The 16,690-nt window shown below is 44.4% G+C and overlaps 1 protein-coding gene across 4 annotated transcripts in view; it reads right to left on the bottom strand.

Annotated features, from left to right (window-relative positions):
• Positions 1 to 10,167, bottom strand: part of LOC141746166 (neurabin-1-like) — a 42,063-nt gene extending 31,896 nt beyond the window's left edge. For all 4 annotated transcript variants that reach the window (XM_074594116.1, XM_074594118.1, XM_074594117.1 and 1 more), the window contains exons 1-2: positions 10,046 to 10,167; positions 7,707 to 9,578 (exon numbers count right to left, since the gene is read on the bottom strand). In XM_074594116.1, the coding sequence (XP_074450217.1) occupies positions 7,707 to 9,326 (1,620 nt within the window). In that variant the 5' untranslated portion in view covers positions 9,327 to 9,578; positions 10,046 to 10,167. The remainder of the gene's footprint in view (positions 1 to 7,706; positions 9,579 to 10,045) is intronic.
• Positions 10,168 to 16,690: the final 6,523 nt, after the last annotated feature.

The following is a 16,690-nucleotide window of genomic DNA, read 5'->3' as shown; positions in this document are numbered from 1 at the left end:
ACTAACTGGGACAGAAGCAATACCAACATCTCTTTAAAATTCCCCTGTAATATCGCAGTATTTGTTGGAAAGCCTCACGCCAGTGACCCCTAACAGCCGAGAGAGGCAGCAAAGTGTCCCTGAGCCCCTGCCTGGACACCATCCCAAGCAATGACCGCACCACCTGCGTACTCTTTCTTCTGAAACACCGCTCTTACTTTGAGCAGGTGAGATTACTGGCACTCGATAAAGCCATCCATTCAAAACACAAGTTACAGCTCAGGGAAAGTTATCTAGTAGTGAACGGTCTCAGCTCTCCAAACGGATCACCTTTGCGATGCCCGGCAAAACATGAAGTGCCCAGGCAAACATGAATAATCACCTGAAACAGCAGCACTGAAGGAGGACTGAAGTATAATGTACACTTCACAGTTTACTCGTGCAATCTCCCTCTTCAGTTAAAGAGGACATCTCACTATCGCTACCCACACTCTTCCCTGTTTCTGAAAGCTACACGATTAGTATTTTATTACCACTACTTGTTATATTTTAAGTGAAAGGATACTGTGCCTGATATTTAAGTCAATTCATGCTATCGAATCCTTTAATCAGCAAACAGAAATACCTTGCCTACTTTTTTTTTTTTAACCACTTACTTACACTTTAACTCTTCCTTCGAAAAGTATTCAGAATGGTTGGTAACTGTTGAACAGATTAATATTATAGGCCATTACACCCAATGTTTTTGTTACCAAAGAGATGGACAGGCACACTTATGTGCTGCGCACACTTATGCACTTGATCCTGTAGCTGTGCATGACTTAAATCAAAAACTCCAACCCAATCAGTTTAAATAAAGGCATAAGTGCAACCTTGCTTCAGATCCACAGCACAGACAATTTCATACAGACAATTTCATCATAAATAAAACAGTTTTTTACCAGTCTCAATATTCTCTATTTAGTTCTCAAGGAAACCTGTAAAATTTATTCTCCAGTTCTGTATTTCACTTGCGGTAGCAAAGGCACTGAAGCCAGCCAGGGAGCAAGAAAGCCAGCATGGTATCTCTTTCAGCCAGGTTATGCTATGGACTCCAGAAGGAGAAACACCCTTTCACTTTCAGGTATTTCATTTTTAAATCCCAGTGTAAGGAACACTGAAGACAGAGAAAAGCATCCATTCAGATTTGGTGCACTGATTTGATTTCATTTCAAACATTCACAGCAGAAGTTGAGAGACAATCCACCTTCTCCCTCCACGGAAGCTCTGCTGGGACCTGCTGGCACTCCACTGTCTCAGCTGGGGTGGCACTGCTCTCTCACTCACAAAGAGACGGAAAGACTCCAAACAAACAGGATATGACCAGAAGAGGCAAAAACTACTCACAACAAAGGGAGGGCACCCCCCAAAAATCCTTGCTCCTGAAAGATTTTGTATATAAAGAAAGTGATTCAATTACGGTCATCCATAAGCTTCACAGGTGTCTTGGTACCACCAATGCATGCCTGGCAATCCAAAGGTTTAGATATGTGTATTTATTTAGTATTCACCAAAACAAAAATTTTGACCTGACCAAATCTAAATAGCAAGCAAATTGGTGATAGAAACTTCAAAAGGATAACAATGAAGACAAAACTGGTCCACCTGGCTGTTTTCTAAAGGCCATAAGAAGAAACAACAAGATAACCCTGCCATACCAGAGCAACTCAATTAACTAATCTGCAGTAATACTAGCAATGATCTAGGTCTGGACAGGAGGATCGTCTCGCTATACCAAGACACATCAGAGGGTGACGGAGGAAAATGATTGAGAAATAAATCTAAAAAACTTTGCATGATGCCTTTTGGAATAACGCTTTAATACTCAATAAAAATTCCCCCCTCCTGTTCCCCACAGCTATTCTCAGAGCAAAACACAGCACAGGCGGGACATTCGTCGTTATCACCTAACATTAAGTCAAAAAGAACAAGTAACTTAAACTAAAGCTGCAGCCCTGCCATCGGCGAGGGCACAAATCTGCAACTCTGATACACGTGCTAATTTGTCCGCAAACTAAGCAGTATTTTAAAAATACCTTTCAAAATATCTCTCTCTTCCCTCTTTCCCTGGATTTCCCTCTCAAATCCAAGAGGAACTGCTAGAAAGTTAAGAGGGACTGAAAAAGGAGCAAGGACGGAGAGGTGATCCTCAGTGTCACCTCACCTGGCACCCATAACCTCAGCATTCTCTCATTTGTCTATAGTTTTACAGCATCCTCAAGCAGATCAAACAGGGCAGCTGGTATGTCATATAACTGCATTTGGTTAAAAATACACTGAGGTGTTAATGTAAAGAGTCATGCTGGTTCAGCAGTGAGCCAGGGCATAAAAAGCTTTTTTTTTTTTTTACTTTTTCCATTCTGTGTAGATTTCTGCTCTACAGCACCATACCCTTGCACCGTACTCTCATCCAAAAACTCTCCAAATGCCAATCAATCTACCATTGTAAAACTTACATATCGAATATTTCCTAAAAATCCAAACAGAAGATGTATGATTAAAAAAAAAAAAAAAGCCAAAGAAAGCTCGAGCTGAAAGTGCTTCTTTCAGGAGAGCTGAACAAAGGTCACGGAATCAAAACATAACAAGGACCAGAAAGGCATCATAAATACTGGATACGGAGCTTTCTAAAACCAGGTAAATCTATAGACAGAATTGAATGTATTTAGGCTTAATAAACATTTAACTTTCATGAAAACTGGCATTTCAATAAGAGTTTAAAGATTATCTTTCCTCAAAAGAGGAAGCCTTCCCCCACCTAAATAAGAAAATTTTCACACGTGTGAAAATATGTATCTTCTTCCTCCATGTTTTTAACATCTCCTACTGTTAAGTTAGCCAGCAGGAAATGCCATACTCTCAGATGCAGACAGAATACAACAGGGTTACATTTTGTGAAAAATCATTGAAAGGTACTGTGGAGAGTTTAAGTTTGAGATAAAAATATGAAGAACAGTTGCTACGACGTTAAGTTACCAACATTGTAATGTTGATGCAAGTGATACAACAGAGCTTCAAAACAATTAAAATCTGAGTTACAACAAACTGTCATTGCAAAAGATCCCGAACAAAGCACAATGGAAACACACTTACATTAATTATTTGTGGCAAGAAAAAAAAGCAGATGACTTCCCACATACAAGTCAATTCTGTTTAAATCTACTCCCAAATCAAATCTCTGTTTCCCTAGATGAACCTACATCCACGTCACATAGTTGTTCCACAGAAGTATTTTACTGAAGTGCTTGACCAATGGCTGACAAACAATTGACCATTTATGCAGTCATCAATTCTCTAATTACTGAAGAAATGCCAGGGTTTGGGCATCTTCCACCAGTTGTTGTATTTTGTATGCCTTTCTGTGTATGATATCATAAGTATAGAAGTTACATCCTCTGATTGATTTTTGAGCTGTATGAAGCTGAGGCACTACTCTGCAACATTTTGCTAAAGCAACGTTCTGGAGACTACACATTGACCTAGAAAAATTGTGCATCTCCTGAAAGTGGTAAGCATTTACAGACACGCCGTTATACAGGAAATCTAATTCAAATGTATCCTCATTTGCTGCTTCATTAACTTCCCCAGTAATCAGCTCTGTACTAAAAAGATTGAAGAGTATGCCAGCCTGAACACGATTACCGTTTGTGTCCCAGCTATACATAAAACAGCTCTATTCCGATGTGCAGGACAAACAGCAATCCTAGGAAGGATTTCCATATTCTCTCAGGAGCAGCTCATACTTGGCTGCTCAGGAAAACACACAAGCTATGAAACCGCTTTCAGTTTCCTTATTTAAGAAGTAAGTTTAAACTTCTGCTCAACTGTGACAAATAGAAAAGTAAAGTCTTTATGAAAGGTTTGGGTTTTGTTTGGTTTTTTTAAACTGTGTTCTTGCCAATCGTAAAAGAAAGTATTATTCACAAAAAGCTGGGAACAGACACTCCCATGCAATATAAACTGGATAACGCTGCTAATTAAACAGACTTACGGAAGCAAATAGCAGCTGCACTACCTTTTCAGTTTACCTGAGCTACAGAATTCCCGAAGATCATAAATGGTTGCAGAAGTTAGTCACAGAGCTATTAAAGGTTTAGAGGACAAAGTTTGACACAGTCAGAGGTAAAATCATATCAAGTCGTCAATTTAGAAATAGGCATTTGTTTTCCCAATGGAAAGTTTCAAAATTACAAGTGTCAAACAGCAGTCATTACATTTATGTTAATTAAAGCCTTTCAAGGTAATCACATAATTGAAAGTGAGTTTAATCTCTACATTACAAAAGCAAAGTGAAATATAAAGGGATGACAGCACAGTGGTGTTGTCAGTACCTGATGTGGTATTTGCACTGTCTGTAATGTGGACTGTTTACACAGTTTATTCAGAAAACTTCAGGACAAAGACAAATTCAGCTCCCTTGCAAATACTTTGGACAGCTGAGTGTGCTTTACATTCCTCACTGGCTTCATATGCGGCAACAAGGGACTAAAAATAGCTCAGGTACCATAACACAAACCCAGTCTGTGAAGTTCTGCTAATAACTGTACAGTATCACTCTCTTCACTACTGCCGGAAAAACAAGCAACCGAGACATAACATTCCGTAAGGTCTGCAGAGATCAAACAGCAGCAGGACTCAAAGAGTCAGGTCACCCATGGCAAGTAAGAAATCTTCCCAGACGTCATTTACCACCAGCTTCTCCAAAATTGAAACGTTTATTTTAAACAGTCTCAGCTACGCTTATTTCCACAGGCACAGGGCAACTCAAAATAACAGAATATTTGCGTAATTATGTTCCACCTTTCCTGAAATTATCAGATCAAATTATGTTCTTAAGCCCCACTACAGATGTCAACAATTACAGACCTCCAGCATGGGTCAGATGCAGTGCTAACAGCATTAGCTGCCTTATGCATCCCCCGGGAGCTCCGCAGTCACCTTCTTTTACTCAAAAGCTTTGCCAATCTTACAACCGACTACAAACTTTGCAACAGAGATATTAACCAAGTTCTCTTTGCTGCTGCAGCATAAATGCTGGTCTTTGTGTAAGTTATATCCATCACCTACACCCATCTCCAGCTTCCCTTCTGGGTCTATCCCGTACAATGGTCAGAGCTCCATCACAGCAGAACCCTGACAATCTGAGAACGTGCTTTTTCTTACCCAAACACTTTCTGAATGTTTTCAATTCTCCAACTTTATCAGACACCTGCTAAACAACCACTGTGAAAGACAGCGACCGTTTCTTTATAATCACTAGAGAAGCGCAGAGGGAAAACAGCGAGAATGCCAAGGCCAGCCTGGCCTCCCTCAGGAGCATTTCAGAGGAGAAGAAACACAGACCTTCTCCTCTCGTGGCTATGGATGCCTGGAACAGCCCTCACATTTCAGTCAAACTTACTAGTCTAAATAAAGCTGAAGAAAAGAAGCTACTAGGAGACATTTCTCACTACGGCACCGCTCTAAGCTGTGGCGGGGACCAAGAATAATCTTTTGCTACCACTCAGGATTATTTTTTTTCCTCTTCCAATTTAAGATGCGCTAAAATCTACACATAAAGCCAAACAAGAGACATTTCATCTGTGAGGTGAAGTGGGATTTTTCTAAAAAGTTAATGAGATATTAAAGGTACGTTATGAAAAAGAATTTTGGGCAATTGCAAAGAAAGTTGGAATTCTTCATTTCACAGAGCACAGAAGCCAGAAACCATGTACCAGGCAGGACTCATTCCCACAAAATATCATAGAAAATATGAAGCAAAAAGGCAGACAAGGGGAAAGAAATCATTGCTTAGGCATGAGGAACAGAGGGGAAAAAGCTATTGAAAATGACATACAGAAAGAGATTTCTGCGCCCATTGCAGGAAAGATATAGTCAAGTTTCACTGAAATAGCATCAAGGAAGAAAAGAATCACAAGCTTCAATTTTAGGGCCTTAAAAAGAAAATTCACCATATTGCTATTAAGTACAGTTTGTTCTGCCAATCCAAGTGGGGCATTATGGTAAGAACTATGTTATTTTTAATGGAAAACGGCTAACAGTTGCTACTAACCCTTCATCTCTCTGTTTTGTAATGGATAATCTGGTACAGGTCGGTTCCTGTGGCTTTCCAAGAAGCAGCTGTAATTGAACAGTGCTAGTTCCCAAAACCTGAGTTTTGTCTACAGGCGAGCTTCTGTGGCAGTTGGCACTGAGATTTCTACTAATGCTCTCAACTAAGTCTGGCACAGACATAGCAGCAAAGGCAGGAAAAGTCTGTTACAGCCGCTGCTTCAGTAGGATTGCAGCAACGATCAGTAAAACCCTGCCTACAGCAGAAAACCAGCAGTCACTCAACCAGCACACATTTGCAGTCGACTCTACAGGGCACTTTTCCTCAGATGCTCAGTGCACAAATGCAAGGGGAAATGGACTGATGCCCCTCCGGCTCTCTCACAGCCCTCATCACGCTCGTTATGCAGTTTCCAATAGCGGCACTCTCGCCCCCACTTCGGCGCTCCAGGTCACCGCCAAAGCAGCATCAGCTACAAGAAAGCCATATAAAGTCAGCCTCGCTATGGAGAGACTATAAAAAAAAACCCACATGCGACAAAACTTGTATTTTACCACACCCCAAACATTTTCTGGGGTACGGCGCTGGTGTGTGTTTAGCAAACTGGGAAATTACAGCTCTGTGCTGCAGGAAGTACAGGAGTCAACAGAATTTTTACATCCCTCTGATGAGTAAAAGCAAGTCCTGACTCTGTATGAACAAAGTGTAAAAGCTGTTTATTAAAGATTATATTTTTCATTCATGTAATAGCAGAAGAAGAGAACTATGCTTAAGAAAGCCTGGAGAGTCTCCCATTCCATTCTGATCTGCATCTCCCAATTCTCCTCTCAAACTTTAAGAGGGACTAGAATAACTGAAGTCTGCAACAAGACTATGGGTAAACATGGTTTGAGTTGTGGAATGACTTATTTTGCAGGTATTTTTAGTGAGGGAAGATCAGACACCTAAATCTTTTTGTTAGCATTGTGACTTACACTACTCCTCATCATCCAGTCTGCTCTGTAACTTCTACTTCCGCAACTTCCTACCTCCAAAATGCTCATGCTAACACTCCTACAGCTTGTTCACCAAGACAGTATAAAAAAAACAACCAACATATATATGGTTATTACTAGAGAGAATCCTAAAATCTTAATTAACAGGAATCAGTCATTTGATATTTTCTCAAGTTAACTCTGGAAACAAGTCTGAAGTTAAATCTGAAAGTTTTCTTGGGGGGTGTGCGTGTTGTTTTGTTTGGGTTTTTTGAAACTTTTGTATAAAAAGTAAAACTGAAAAAATCCTTCCTTCAATTTTAAACAAATAAAGGCAGGTATTAAAGATATATGTTGGTATCTATTCCTAAAAGCTTAGTGTTCCTGAAAACGTCCAATAAGTAAAATCTCACGTGTTTCACTATGCTGACTATCTCAGGAAGCTGCTCTGATTCAGAAATGACTCGTGACTAATTTATAGATTTTCTGAACAAGAGAGAAGTTCTAACTTCTCTCTTACTCAGTTTTGAATAAAACCCACAAACTTACACTTTTTAAAGGGTTTTTAAGAGCTTTGAAAAAAACACCACAAAAATTTATTTCCTGGGCATTTTTTACCGCAAAACAATAAAAAAAAATAAAGAAAATTCAAGCGTACTTACCTTGATAGGAGCTGTTGAGAACTTGACTTTTCGGTCTGGCTCAGGATCTTCCTCTTCAGAAAGTCCAGGAAACTCCTCATATTCACTGTCATACATATACTCCTCCTCCTCCTCCTCTCCCTCCAAAATTTCTTTGCCTTCAGGCCCTTGATTTTCTGGCTCTGTATCCCTGTCATCATCAAAAGCTGCATTCTCTATTCCATAAGCACTGAAGTTCTCGCTCTGCTTTCCCACCACTTGCTCCTCTTCTTCAGTATCTCTTTCCTGCTCTAGAACATCCTGTACTCGTGTTACTGGATCATCTCTCACAGACATCCCATCTCTTTCTTTTTCCCAACTGGTCTCGCTGCCTTCCGTGAACTCTTCTACCACTTCCAAGGAGCAGTCACTCCTCTTCCCTTCCTGTACTTGACGTCGGAGCGACTGATCCTCTTGAACAACGTGATCTTTCTCCAAACCTTCTTTTTCATGCCCTGAGGTTTCATCTTGTGCAACCAGCTCTGCGCAAGTGCCCTCCATGGGTGAAACCTGGGAGAGAACACCATCTGATCTCCGCTGAGCCTCCTGACCAGGCATACTGCCCATATCCCAGGGGCTTCTCTCAAGTACCGGTTCCTCTCTTTTGTCTTTTCCAAGTGCCTCACTCAGCTCATCTCTGAGGATCACAAGCACTTTGGCGGATGCAGCCTTCTCTGTACCTCCTTCATCAACAGCAGATGAATACAAACTGTGGTGGCCTCTCAAAGGGTCCTCATTCGGAGGACTACCATTTTTGGAGATTTCTTTGGATTCTTCAGTATCACTGTCACCCAGAAAGCTTTCCAGCCTCCTAGAAATGGGCCCTGCATTCAGGAAGGAGGATTTGGAAGCACTATTGAGATGTTGCTGCTTCAACTCCTCATTATCTTGATTTTCAACTTTCTCCAGGGCAACTGGAAGACTCGCTTCTGTACTAAAACTGAAGTGGTGTGCCACATTGCTGCAATCAGAAGCTGAACCATGTCTCCTCTTATCCTCACTTTTTTCACATTTGCTGGGGGAATACCTGTCCACTGAGCTCCGTTGTTTTATATTTCTCTCAAATAGCTTCCTGGTCTCCGAAAATTTTTCTGCCAGGGCAACTTTGTCCAAGTCTGCCTCATCGTTGCTACGGATGACCTTGTCAGCAGCAGAAGGCACAGAGAGCGAATCCACAGGGCTGCCGCAGGGGCTGGTACTTGTATTAAGAAGATTATTTTTTTGGACAATGAGGAAAGATGGGCTACCTGGAGAAGGTCCGTATTCTGTCGCTGTGGCCCGGCTGATCAGTTTGGTCTCAGCAGGTGGACTGCTTTCACACGAGGGTGTGGAAGAAGAGCCTCCCATCTGCAGAAACATATTTTTGATCTTGTGTACTCTATTGCCATAAGTGGCAGCTCTGCCTCGACTGTGTGGGTCATTTCCCCCCCCATTGGCAGAGGTACTCAGCTTCTGATGCAAGCCTGTTTTGTTGGAAGCGTTCTCAGGATTGTTTACGCCATCAAAAGAGCATTTGATAGCATGGAAATCGGATTTATAGGCATTTCGGTGTGGAGAAGCACTTCTTAAAGTCCTTTCCCCTTTGCCTTCGGTTTTCATCATTGTCAAGAGAGAAAGCTGTCCCGACTCCTGAGGAAGAATGGGAAGGACGGCTCGCAGGCACAAAGCTTCCACTCTCCAACGCCAGGCAGGGCAGATCCCAGAGCGGCTCGGGAAAGCAGCCTTTCACTCGGCCGGCCTGCCCGCTCGCACTGAAAGGGGAGTATTAGGTGGAGAGAAAGAAATCACAGCGCGTCAAACGGCCACATCGGGCCACGTTATCCCCGGCGCGGACGGCGGTCTCCGGAGAGCCATCTGCGGAGAGACGGAGAGTTTGCATTAACTCGGGGCCTCGCCAGCGTGTGACACGAATCCGAAACCGGCGCTGGGCACCGCCGCCCTACACCTCCCCGCGGGATAAAGCCCATTGTGTCCGCCGGGACCCGGCCGCTCCCCCCCACCCGGGCACCGACCTGGCGGCTGCGGCTGGGGATGCGGCGGCGCGGCCGCCCCCGCCCTCCCCTCCCGCCAACGGCCGTCCCGGGCCGGGTGGCGGGGGAGGGGGCAGCGCCCGGCCCTTCCTGCCGGGCTGGGGAAGGCTGGACCCGGGCCGGACCCCGCCGCACGCACCGCGGCTCGGCGAGGCTGAGGGGCCCGGAACGGGATGGGGGGGGGGCGGGGAGGGAAGCCGCAAGTTTCGGCCCCAAGTTGGGGCTTCCGCGGGGCCTGCGGGGCGCAAAGCCACCCCGCCACCTCGCCCCAAACTTTCCGAGCCAGCCTACCTGGGGGCGGGGGTCCCACCGCCTCCTTCCCCTCAGCCCTCCCGGCCGCCCAGCGGCCGCGTACACCACGCCATCATTATTATCCTCCTCCTCCGCCACCCTCCTTCCTTCCCACCCCCCCGACCCGCCGCCGCCCGGCGCTCCTCACTCCACCTTCCTCCCGCCCCCGCGGCGGCGCTCCAAACCGCCCGCCCGCCCCGCTCTCGCGCTGCCGGGCGCCCTCCTCCGCGCTGTGTGTCGGGCCCGCCCGCGCGCGCTCGCGCTCACACAAAGAGAGGGAGCGGCGGGCGCGCCCTTGTTCCGCTCGGCGTGAGGGAAGAGAGGGGCTGGGGGGGGGCGGCGGCGGCGGGCCCGGCCCGAGGGAAGCGCCTCCCGCGCCGGGATATACCACGCCATAGCGGGATGCGGGTTTTGGGTGATACCATGTCGGGAGGCGAGCGGGGACGGGGCCGCCCCGCCGCTGCCCGGGCCGTGAGCAGGGAAAGCGGCGCCGCTGGGTGCGGGTCGGTCACCGGCCCCGCCGGCGGCGGGGGGGGAACCGCCGCGGCTGCCGCTGGGGAGGGCGGAGCGGGGGGTGCGGTCCCTGAGGAAGCGTGGCGGTGGCGGGGCTGCGCGCTGTGTTCAAAGGGCGGGCGGGGGCTGCGGCGGCCGCCCCGGCTGGGGGTCAGCCGCCCACGACCGAGGCTCTCAGAGCTGGAAGTCGCAGCGGTGCTGTCTGAAAAAGGAAATTCCTCTTAAAAATCGTGTTTTTAGCCCCTCCTGAACAGGCGTCGAGCCCAAGCAAAGGCAGAGCGCCGAGGCAAGGCGGCTACCCGCCTCTGAGCCCCGCAGCGCCGACTGAGGGCAAGTCGGTGGGTACCCGGTAGCCGTCTGCGCAGGAGGAGGGGGTGAGCCCGCCGTCATCCCTCGGCGGCTCACCGGGATGTCAGTCCCTGCAGCTCCCCGCCACCGAGGAAAGGAGGCCCGCCATCGGGAGCCTGAGGCAGTAATTAGAATCACAGAACCGCCTCGGTTGGAAGGGACCTTTCAGATCATCCAGTCCAACCATTAACCCAACTCTGACAAAAACCATCACTAAACCATATCTCTAAGCACTGTGTCTGCCCGGCTTTTAAATACCCCCAGGGATGGTGCCTCAACCACTTCCCTGGGCAGCCTCTTCCAATGCTTAATAACCCTTTCAGTGCCAAAATTTTGCCTAATATCCAGTCTAAACCTCCCCTGGCACAACTTGAGGCCGTTTCTTCTTGTCCTGTCGGCTGTTCCTTGCGAGAAGAGACCGATCCCCATCTCTCTACAGCCTCCTTTCAGGCAGTTGCAGAGAGTGATAAGGTCTCCACTCAGTCTCCTTTTCTGTAGGCTAAATTACTGCCGTTTGGCAAGCAGTTGGCGTGGAGCCAGTTCTCTTGTTCGTTAGTCCAAATAAAAGCACTGTATTCAACCTTTTTATCAGTTAAAGAAGACAGAATTTGTGTGACTGTCCGGTTTCTAAGGCAGCTACCTCCAAGGAGCATGGATAAAAGTCACGCAAAATAATTAGGAGAGCACTAAAGAGCACTGGTAGTTACCAATTACTTGGTAACTGCTGTTTCCAAATTGTGTGACAATTATTTAGAAGTCTAAATACTTCACTCTTTTCAAAGAATTGTTTCACTGGTTATTACTCAAATCAATGGTGAAATTTATACGTTCTCCCTGGCATCCCAACTGGGAATCACAATGCCCAGAGTATTTCACAACTTGATTCAAAATCAGTGATAAAGTTTCAAATTAGCCTTCATCACGATTTTGCAATAAAAAGGAAATCTTATTGATACATTTTTCTAACGCTTCATTTTTCTAATACAAAGCAGGGACAAAAGTGTTGAGACTTTCTTCTGTGTTTTCATGCATTGCAGGGTCAATGGCATTTCACTGAGACCTGCCATTAGCAGTCTTAGAGGCGCCTGGAAACACCATTTCGATTGAAATTTTAATACAGATAGTTTCACTGTAAAAGCAACAAATATTTTGAGAATATGCAGGTCATATCTAGAACAAGTAGCGGTGATTTTTCTCCCACATTCTCGTCAGATGGTCCTTCCTAGAGCGTTTGTGGGTTGGGTTGAAATTGCAGGACTTCACCATCACCTTTCAATAAACAGGGCTGCAAGAGAATGCCAAGCCAGTGTTTCTTTCCCAAACCAAAGGTAAGGACAAGGTTGCTCAGCAGTTTGAACACTGTGGGCAAAGAACGTTCTGCTTGCTGCTCAGGGAGCTTGGCAGTACGTAGGCGACTGTTCAAAGAGGACAACGGCAGAGCTCAGGAACAACATAATAACAAAGCCCGAAGCGGCTCTAAATTGTGCCCAGGAAAGTCGGAGGCCTTTGTGCTGGCTAAAATAGGCTGGAGCAGGAAGATGCTCCTGTGTTTTGAATCTTCCCATGCTTGAGAAACCAGGAATTGTAATCACAGACCTTGAAAACAGATTTAACTGCATCAAAGGACTCTTATTTCATTATAATTTCCTATCGTAACTCGGAAAGCATACAGGTTAGTTTGGCTAGCCGTGCTGCTTAGGAAGGACAATATTTATCAGGGTCAATTGGTTTCTAGTGAGGAAAGACTCTGAATTGCATTCTAGGTGAACTGATGTGAAAGAAATAATAGAGTTGTTTACAGAAATAATGATTAAAAAGGTCAGAAGAATGCAAGATAAAGAACTCTGGAATTTGAGCAAGGAATCTGGGAAGGTGACGTAGTTTATGATTTCATCATAGCGAATAACTGCAATAAAACCTGGGAAGAGTGTCTTACATGTTCAGTCCGCGGTGATTTCCTTGAAAGATTGTGAAACAACCGTGAGTAAGCGAATGGTTTGTACCGAGCAAGAAGCATCTACATTTTGTCATCTAAGCTTATTAAAAAAATATGAGCTTCAAAGGGGGCCTTGGTAGCCTAAAATCTTCTTGGGGAAAAAGAGAAGTAGCGTTGCAGTATATGAACGCATGAATCTAATGAAGACAGACAAAGAGGAAAGCGTTTCCAAGAAAAAAGATAAAATTGAGGCTACCTCTGCAAACCCAGTTGCTCAAACTGCCACTGAGGTACAGTTTATTTCAGTGCTCACTCTGATTACAGAGGCATATATGTGCAAAAGGAATCCATTTTGGTGGTCATCAGAGAGTGATTAAACATCTCCTGAACAGAACAGTGTTCCTGTGACTACTCTTCTCTTGGCTTAACTGTTTCTAAATCCCTCTCCTACTGCACAGGCATGTCTGTGCTTACGGTTTGGGGGCAATGGTGGCAGAGGAAGAGCAGACATTTCCTATGAGTACATCGAAAGAGTGTCTAAACCAGAACTGCGCAAGGAAAAAGACTCTCAGGAGGTCTGGATGAGAGCGATATTCTGTTATTGGTGTGAAATTTCCCTGTAAGAAAGATCCAATAAATATATAGATGAGCTTAGATAAACTGTCATTTTTTAAATGGTTTATATTCTTTCAGCTTGTAAGGACAGCCATCCTTTTAGAAGTCAGTTGAATGATTAGTGTAACTAAAATGTTCTTTAGTGGTCTGGGTTAATATTTATTGATACTGATAGATTCAATTACTGCTGTTCATTCAAGACGAGCACAAGAAACCATTAAGTACATGTTCTACCCCAAACAAGTTTGAAAGCGGTATCATCGCCCGGTTAATATACTTTAATCAACTCACGAAAATTTTGATCTTAAGCCTTTTTTAGAAGTTAAAAAACTTGAGCAAGCAATGGTTTGGCTGGGGGCGGAATGGTAAAGCTCCTTCTCTCTCTGTTGCTGCTTTACTGCTGCCTACAACTTCCTGGGCAGAATACGGCCGAGAAGGAGTAAGTGGCTCCCAGGATGAGGAGAGCTCGGCAGCCGCTATAACAGTACAACGTTGTTAAAGCCGGACATCAGCTGAGCTGGAGGAGCCAGCGTGAGACAAAACCACATCTCCAGCACTCATTGCAAAACTTACTTCTCTGAGCTTCTACTCTTGAAAAGTTATCTGTTTTACCCATGTTTTTATCACATGGTTCAAAATGCAGTCTCACCAAATTTGTATTTAGTCTGTTTAACGTGAGTTAAATCAGCAGTTTTAAGTAGAACGTGTCAGTGGGGTTTTTTTTATAGTTTCGCAAAAAGCTAGGAATAGAAGGAATAATGAAGCATTCAGAGGTCCACAACAATTTCTGTAGATTTTTAAAGTTGTATTTTAAGAAAATGTTTTTCTGTCATTTAGGAGTTATTAAAATGTTCTGGAAGTTTTCAGTCATACTCAGTATAATTTGAACAGCAATTCTGAGTTTCAAATAGAGCACCTTCTATAAGTTTGGTAGGCAATTCTGTGATGTCTATCATCAGAATTAAGAAAGCAATCTGTAATTTCAGAAGACTGTACTTACGTTAAATACAAAACTAAAATAATAAAGTAGCATTTTAAACTCATTACTTTGTAGCACTTCACAAAAATAAAACAGAACTAAAGTCCAAAATGTTATTTAATGGTCAATAGCATTTGATCAATGAAGGATAAGCAAAAAAGTTTCAGAGCAGATGCGGAGACAAGTGATTTGGTAAAGGCAGAGCAGCAACGACTGCAGACAGATATGGAACAAAAAACTGCAAGAAAAAAGCTCAGGGTCTAAATATGGTCAAATCCATGAATGACATTTCCAGGGCTTAAGGGCTGGACCAGCCAGGCTGCCCTACGGTACCATGTGAAATAAGTATGTGAAGATATCCTAGAGGAAAGTGACAAACAAAAACCAGACCACCCCTCGTGCGGGGGTTACAGTATGTAATGGTAAACTAGGGCAGATTTCAGAATGGGATTCCCCGAACAGCTTGCATTTTGTGTAGAACATTACAGTTGCACAGCAGGATCCTAAATACTACAAGTGCTGTGGATGAAGAAACGCCCTAAAGACAGGAGCTAATTAAATTTGACTCAGTTCCATTCAAATTGTGCTGGATAATGCGGCAATGACTTTAGTGCCTGCCAGCAGCGCCACAGAGAAAGCCTGAGACATCATTGTGTCCGCCTTTGCCATTGTATATGGTGATATATATGTTCAACATTTATTTTCATTTCTAAAATTGGATCCACAGTGGGTTTGGTAGGGCCTACTCCAGGTTTTGTTTCTCTTTCCTCAAACTGCTCCCCAGCACATTCAAGCAGCAGTTGGTAAGAATCCAGTAGCTCAAGCTGTAGTGGCTAACAGCAATGCCGGAATCCTGCAGCTTTATTTTTGGTTTCTCCTGCTGTTGCCACCTCTGAGCCTCCCCTATCCTCCCATTACATTGCCAGCTGAGCCAATTTATGAAGAAAAATCCCTTTGAATAGAGCTATGCTTACTGGAGGGTAACATATTTTATAGGCCTAATATGAAATACGTATCCTATAACTAGCACTTTGATCAAGAAAAAAATTTACTAGTAGTACAAACCTTAAAAAGGTTTATTTTCAGTGCAAGTAATTAAAAAACCCTATACTGTTGCGGCAAACTCTGGGTAGAAAACTATCATATTAACAAGGCATCAATACGCAAGACTCAAGTTCTCAGCTCATTGCAGTAATATTTATGCCACAGCGAATTTTAAACGTGGGATATGAAGTGGAATTTTAGAAAGAGAAGCAGCTCCAGCAAAGGAGGGCTGCCCTCCCTCATTCCCAAACACGTCTGTCACAGAAAGCTCCAGGGAGGGGCCAGGGTGAATAACACACCAGCATCTATCTTGCTGGGTTACTTTCATAAATCAGTATTTTCTTTGCTGCTTGTTCATTAAGAGGTAGGTCCTTCAAGGATAGGGCTGTCTGCAGAAGGGTGAACTTAATTAATGACTAGTTCCATCACTTCCTTCTATAGCCCACCCAGGATGCTGTTCCCCAGAAATGCTGTGAATTAATACCCTGACCACATATTCTGGCCACAGAACCACAAATGTTAAATGAAGGTTGGTGGAACATCGCTGAAACCTACACTGAGTGCAGCTGGCCAGCCAGCACACGTTACTGATGGTCTTTGCAAACTGAGGAGGGTTCCTTACATTACAGCTCCGAGACACGCTGGAGATGATAACACTAAAAGAATCTCTTAATTCCTGAGTCTCCAGAATCTCCTAAGCCTCAAGGTAAAATATTGGCAGTTTAATTTCAAAGTTGCATTAAAAGAAAGGAGTCTTTATTGCCAGGAAGGCTGAACAGAAGACGCTTGAGACTTTCCTCACCTTACAAGCCCCATTCCTGAAGTGTCCAAACCATCAAAGCCACTTGCCACATTGGCAGAACACGGGAGGAAAGAAACGAGCATGTTGTAGAATTGTGTGAAATGGTGGTTCCAGACCATGCTGGGTTTCTCAGGCACAATAAGCAGATGTTGGTGTGACAAGGAGGGAGGGGTCTTAATAACAGCATCCCACCGAAAGGTGTTGGAACAGAAAAGTCCATCACTGCATTTTTCAGCCTGATAACCAGAGTACTGCTGACGCAGCTTTATCGAATATACAGGATTTTCGGAAATAAAGTTTGCGGCTATTGTTGATTTTACTAATTTCCAGTGCAAGGAAGCTTACGCTGTTGTACTCTCTGTGTGCCTCTGAGCGTCTCCTGCTCTGCAAGGACTTTTGAAAACTGGC

The sequence above is a fragment of the Larus michahellis genome, chromosome 7 (genome assembly GCF_964199755.1).
Source record: "Larus michahellis chromosome 7, bLarMic1.1, whole genome shotgun sequence".
Lineage (NCBI taxonomy): Eukaryota > Metazoa > Chordata > Aves > Charadriiformes > Laridae > Larus > Larus michahellis.
This window is presented reverse-complemented; position numbering and strand designations above follow the sequence as displayed.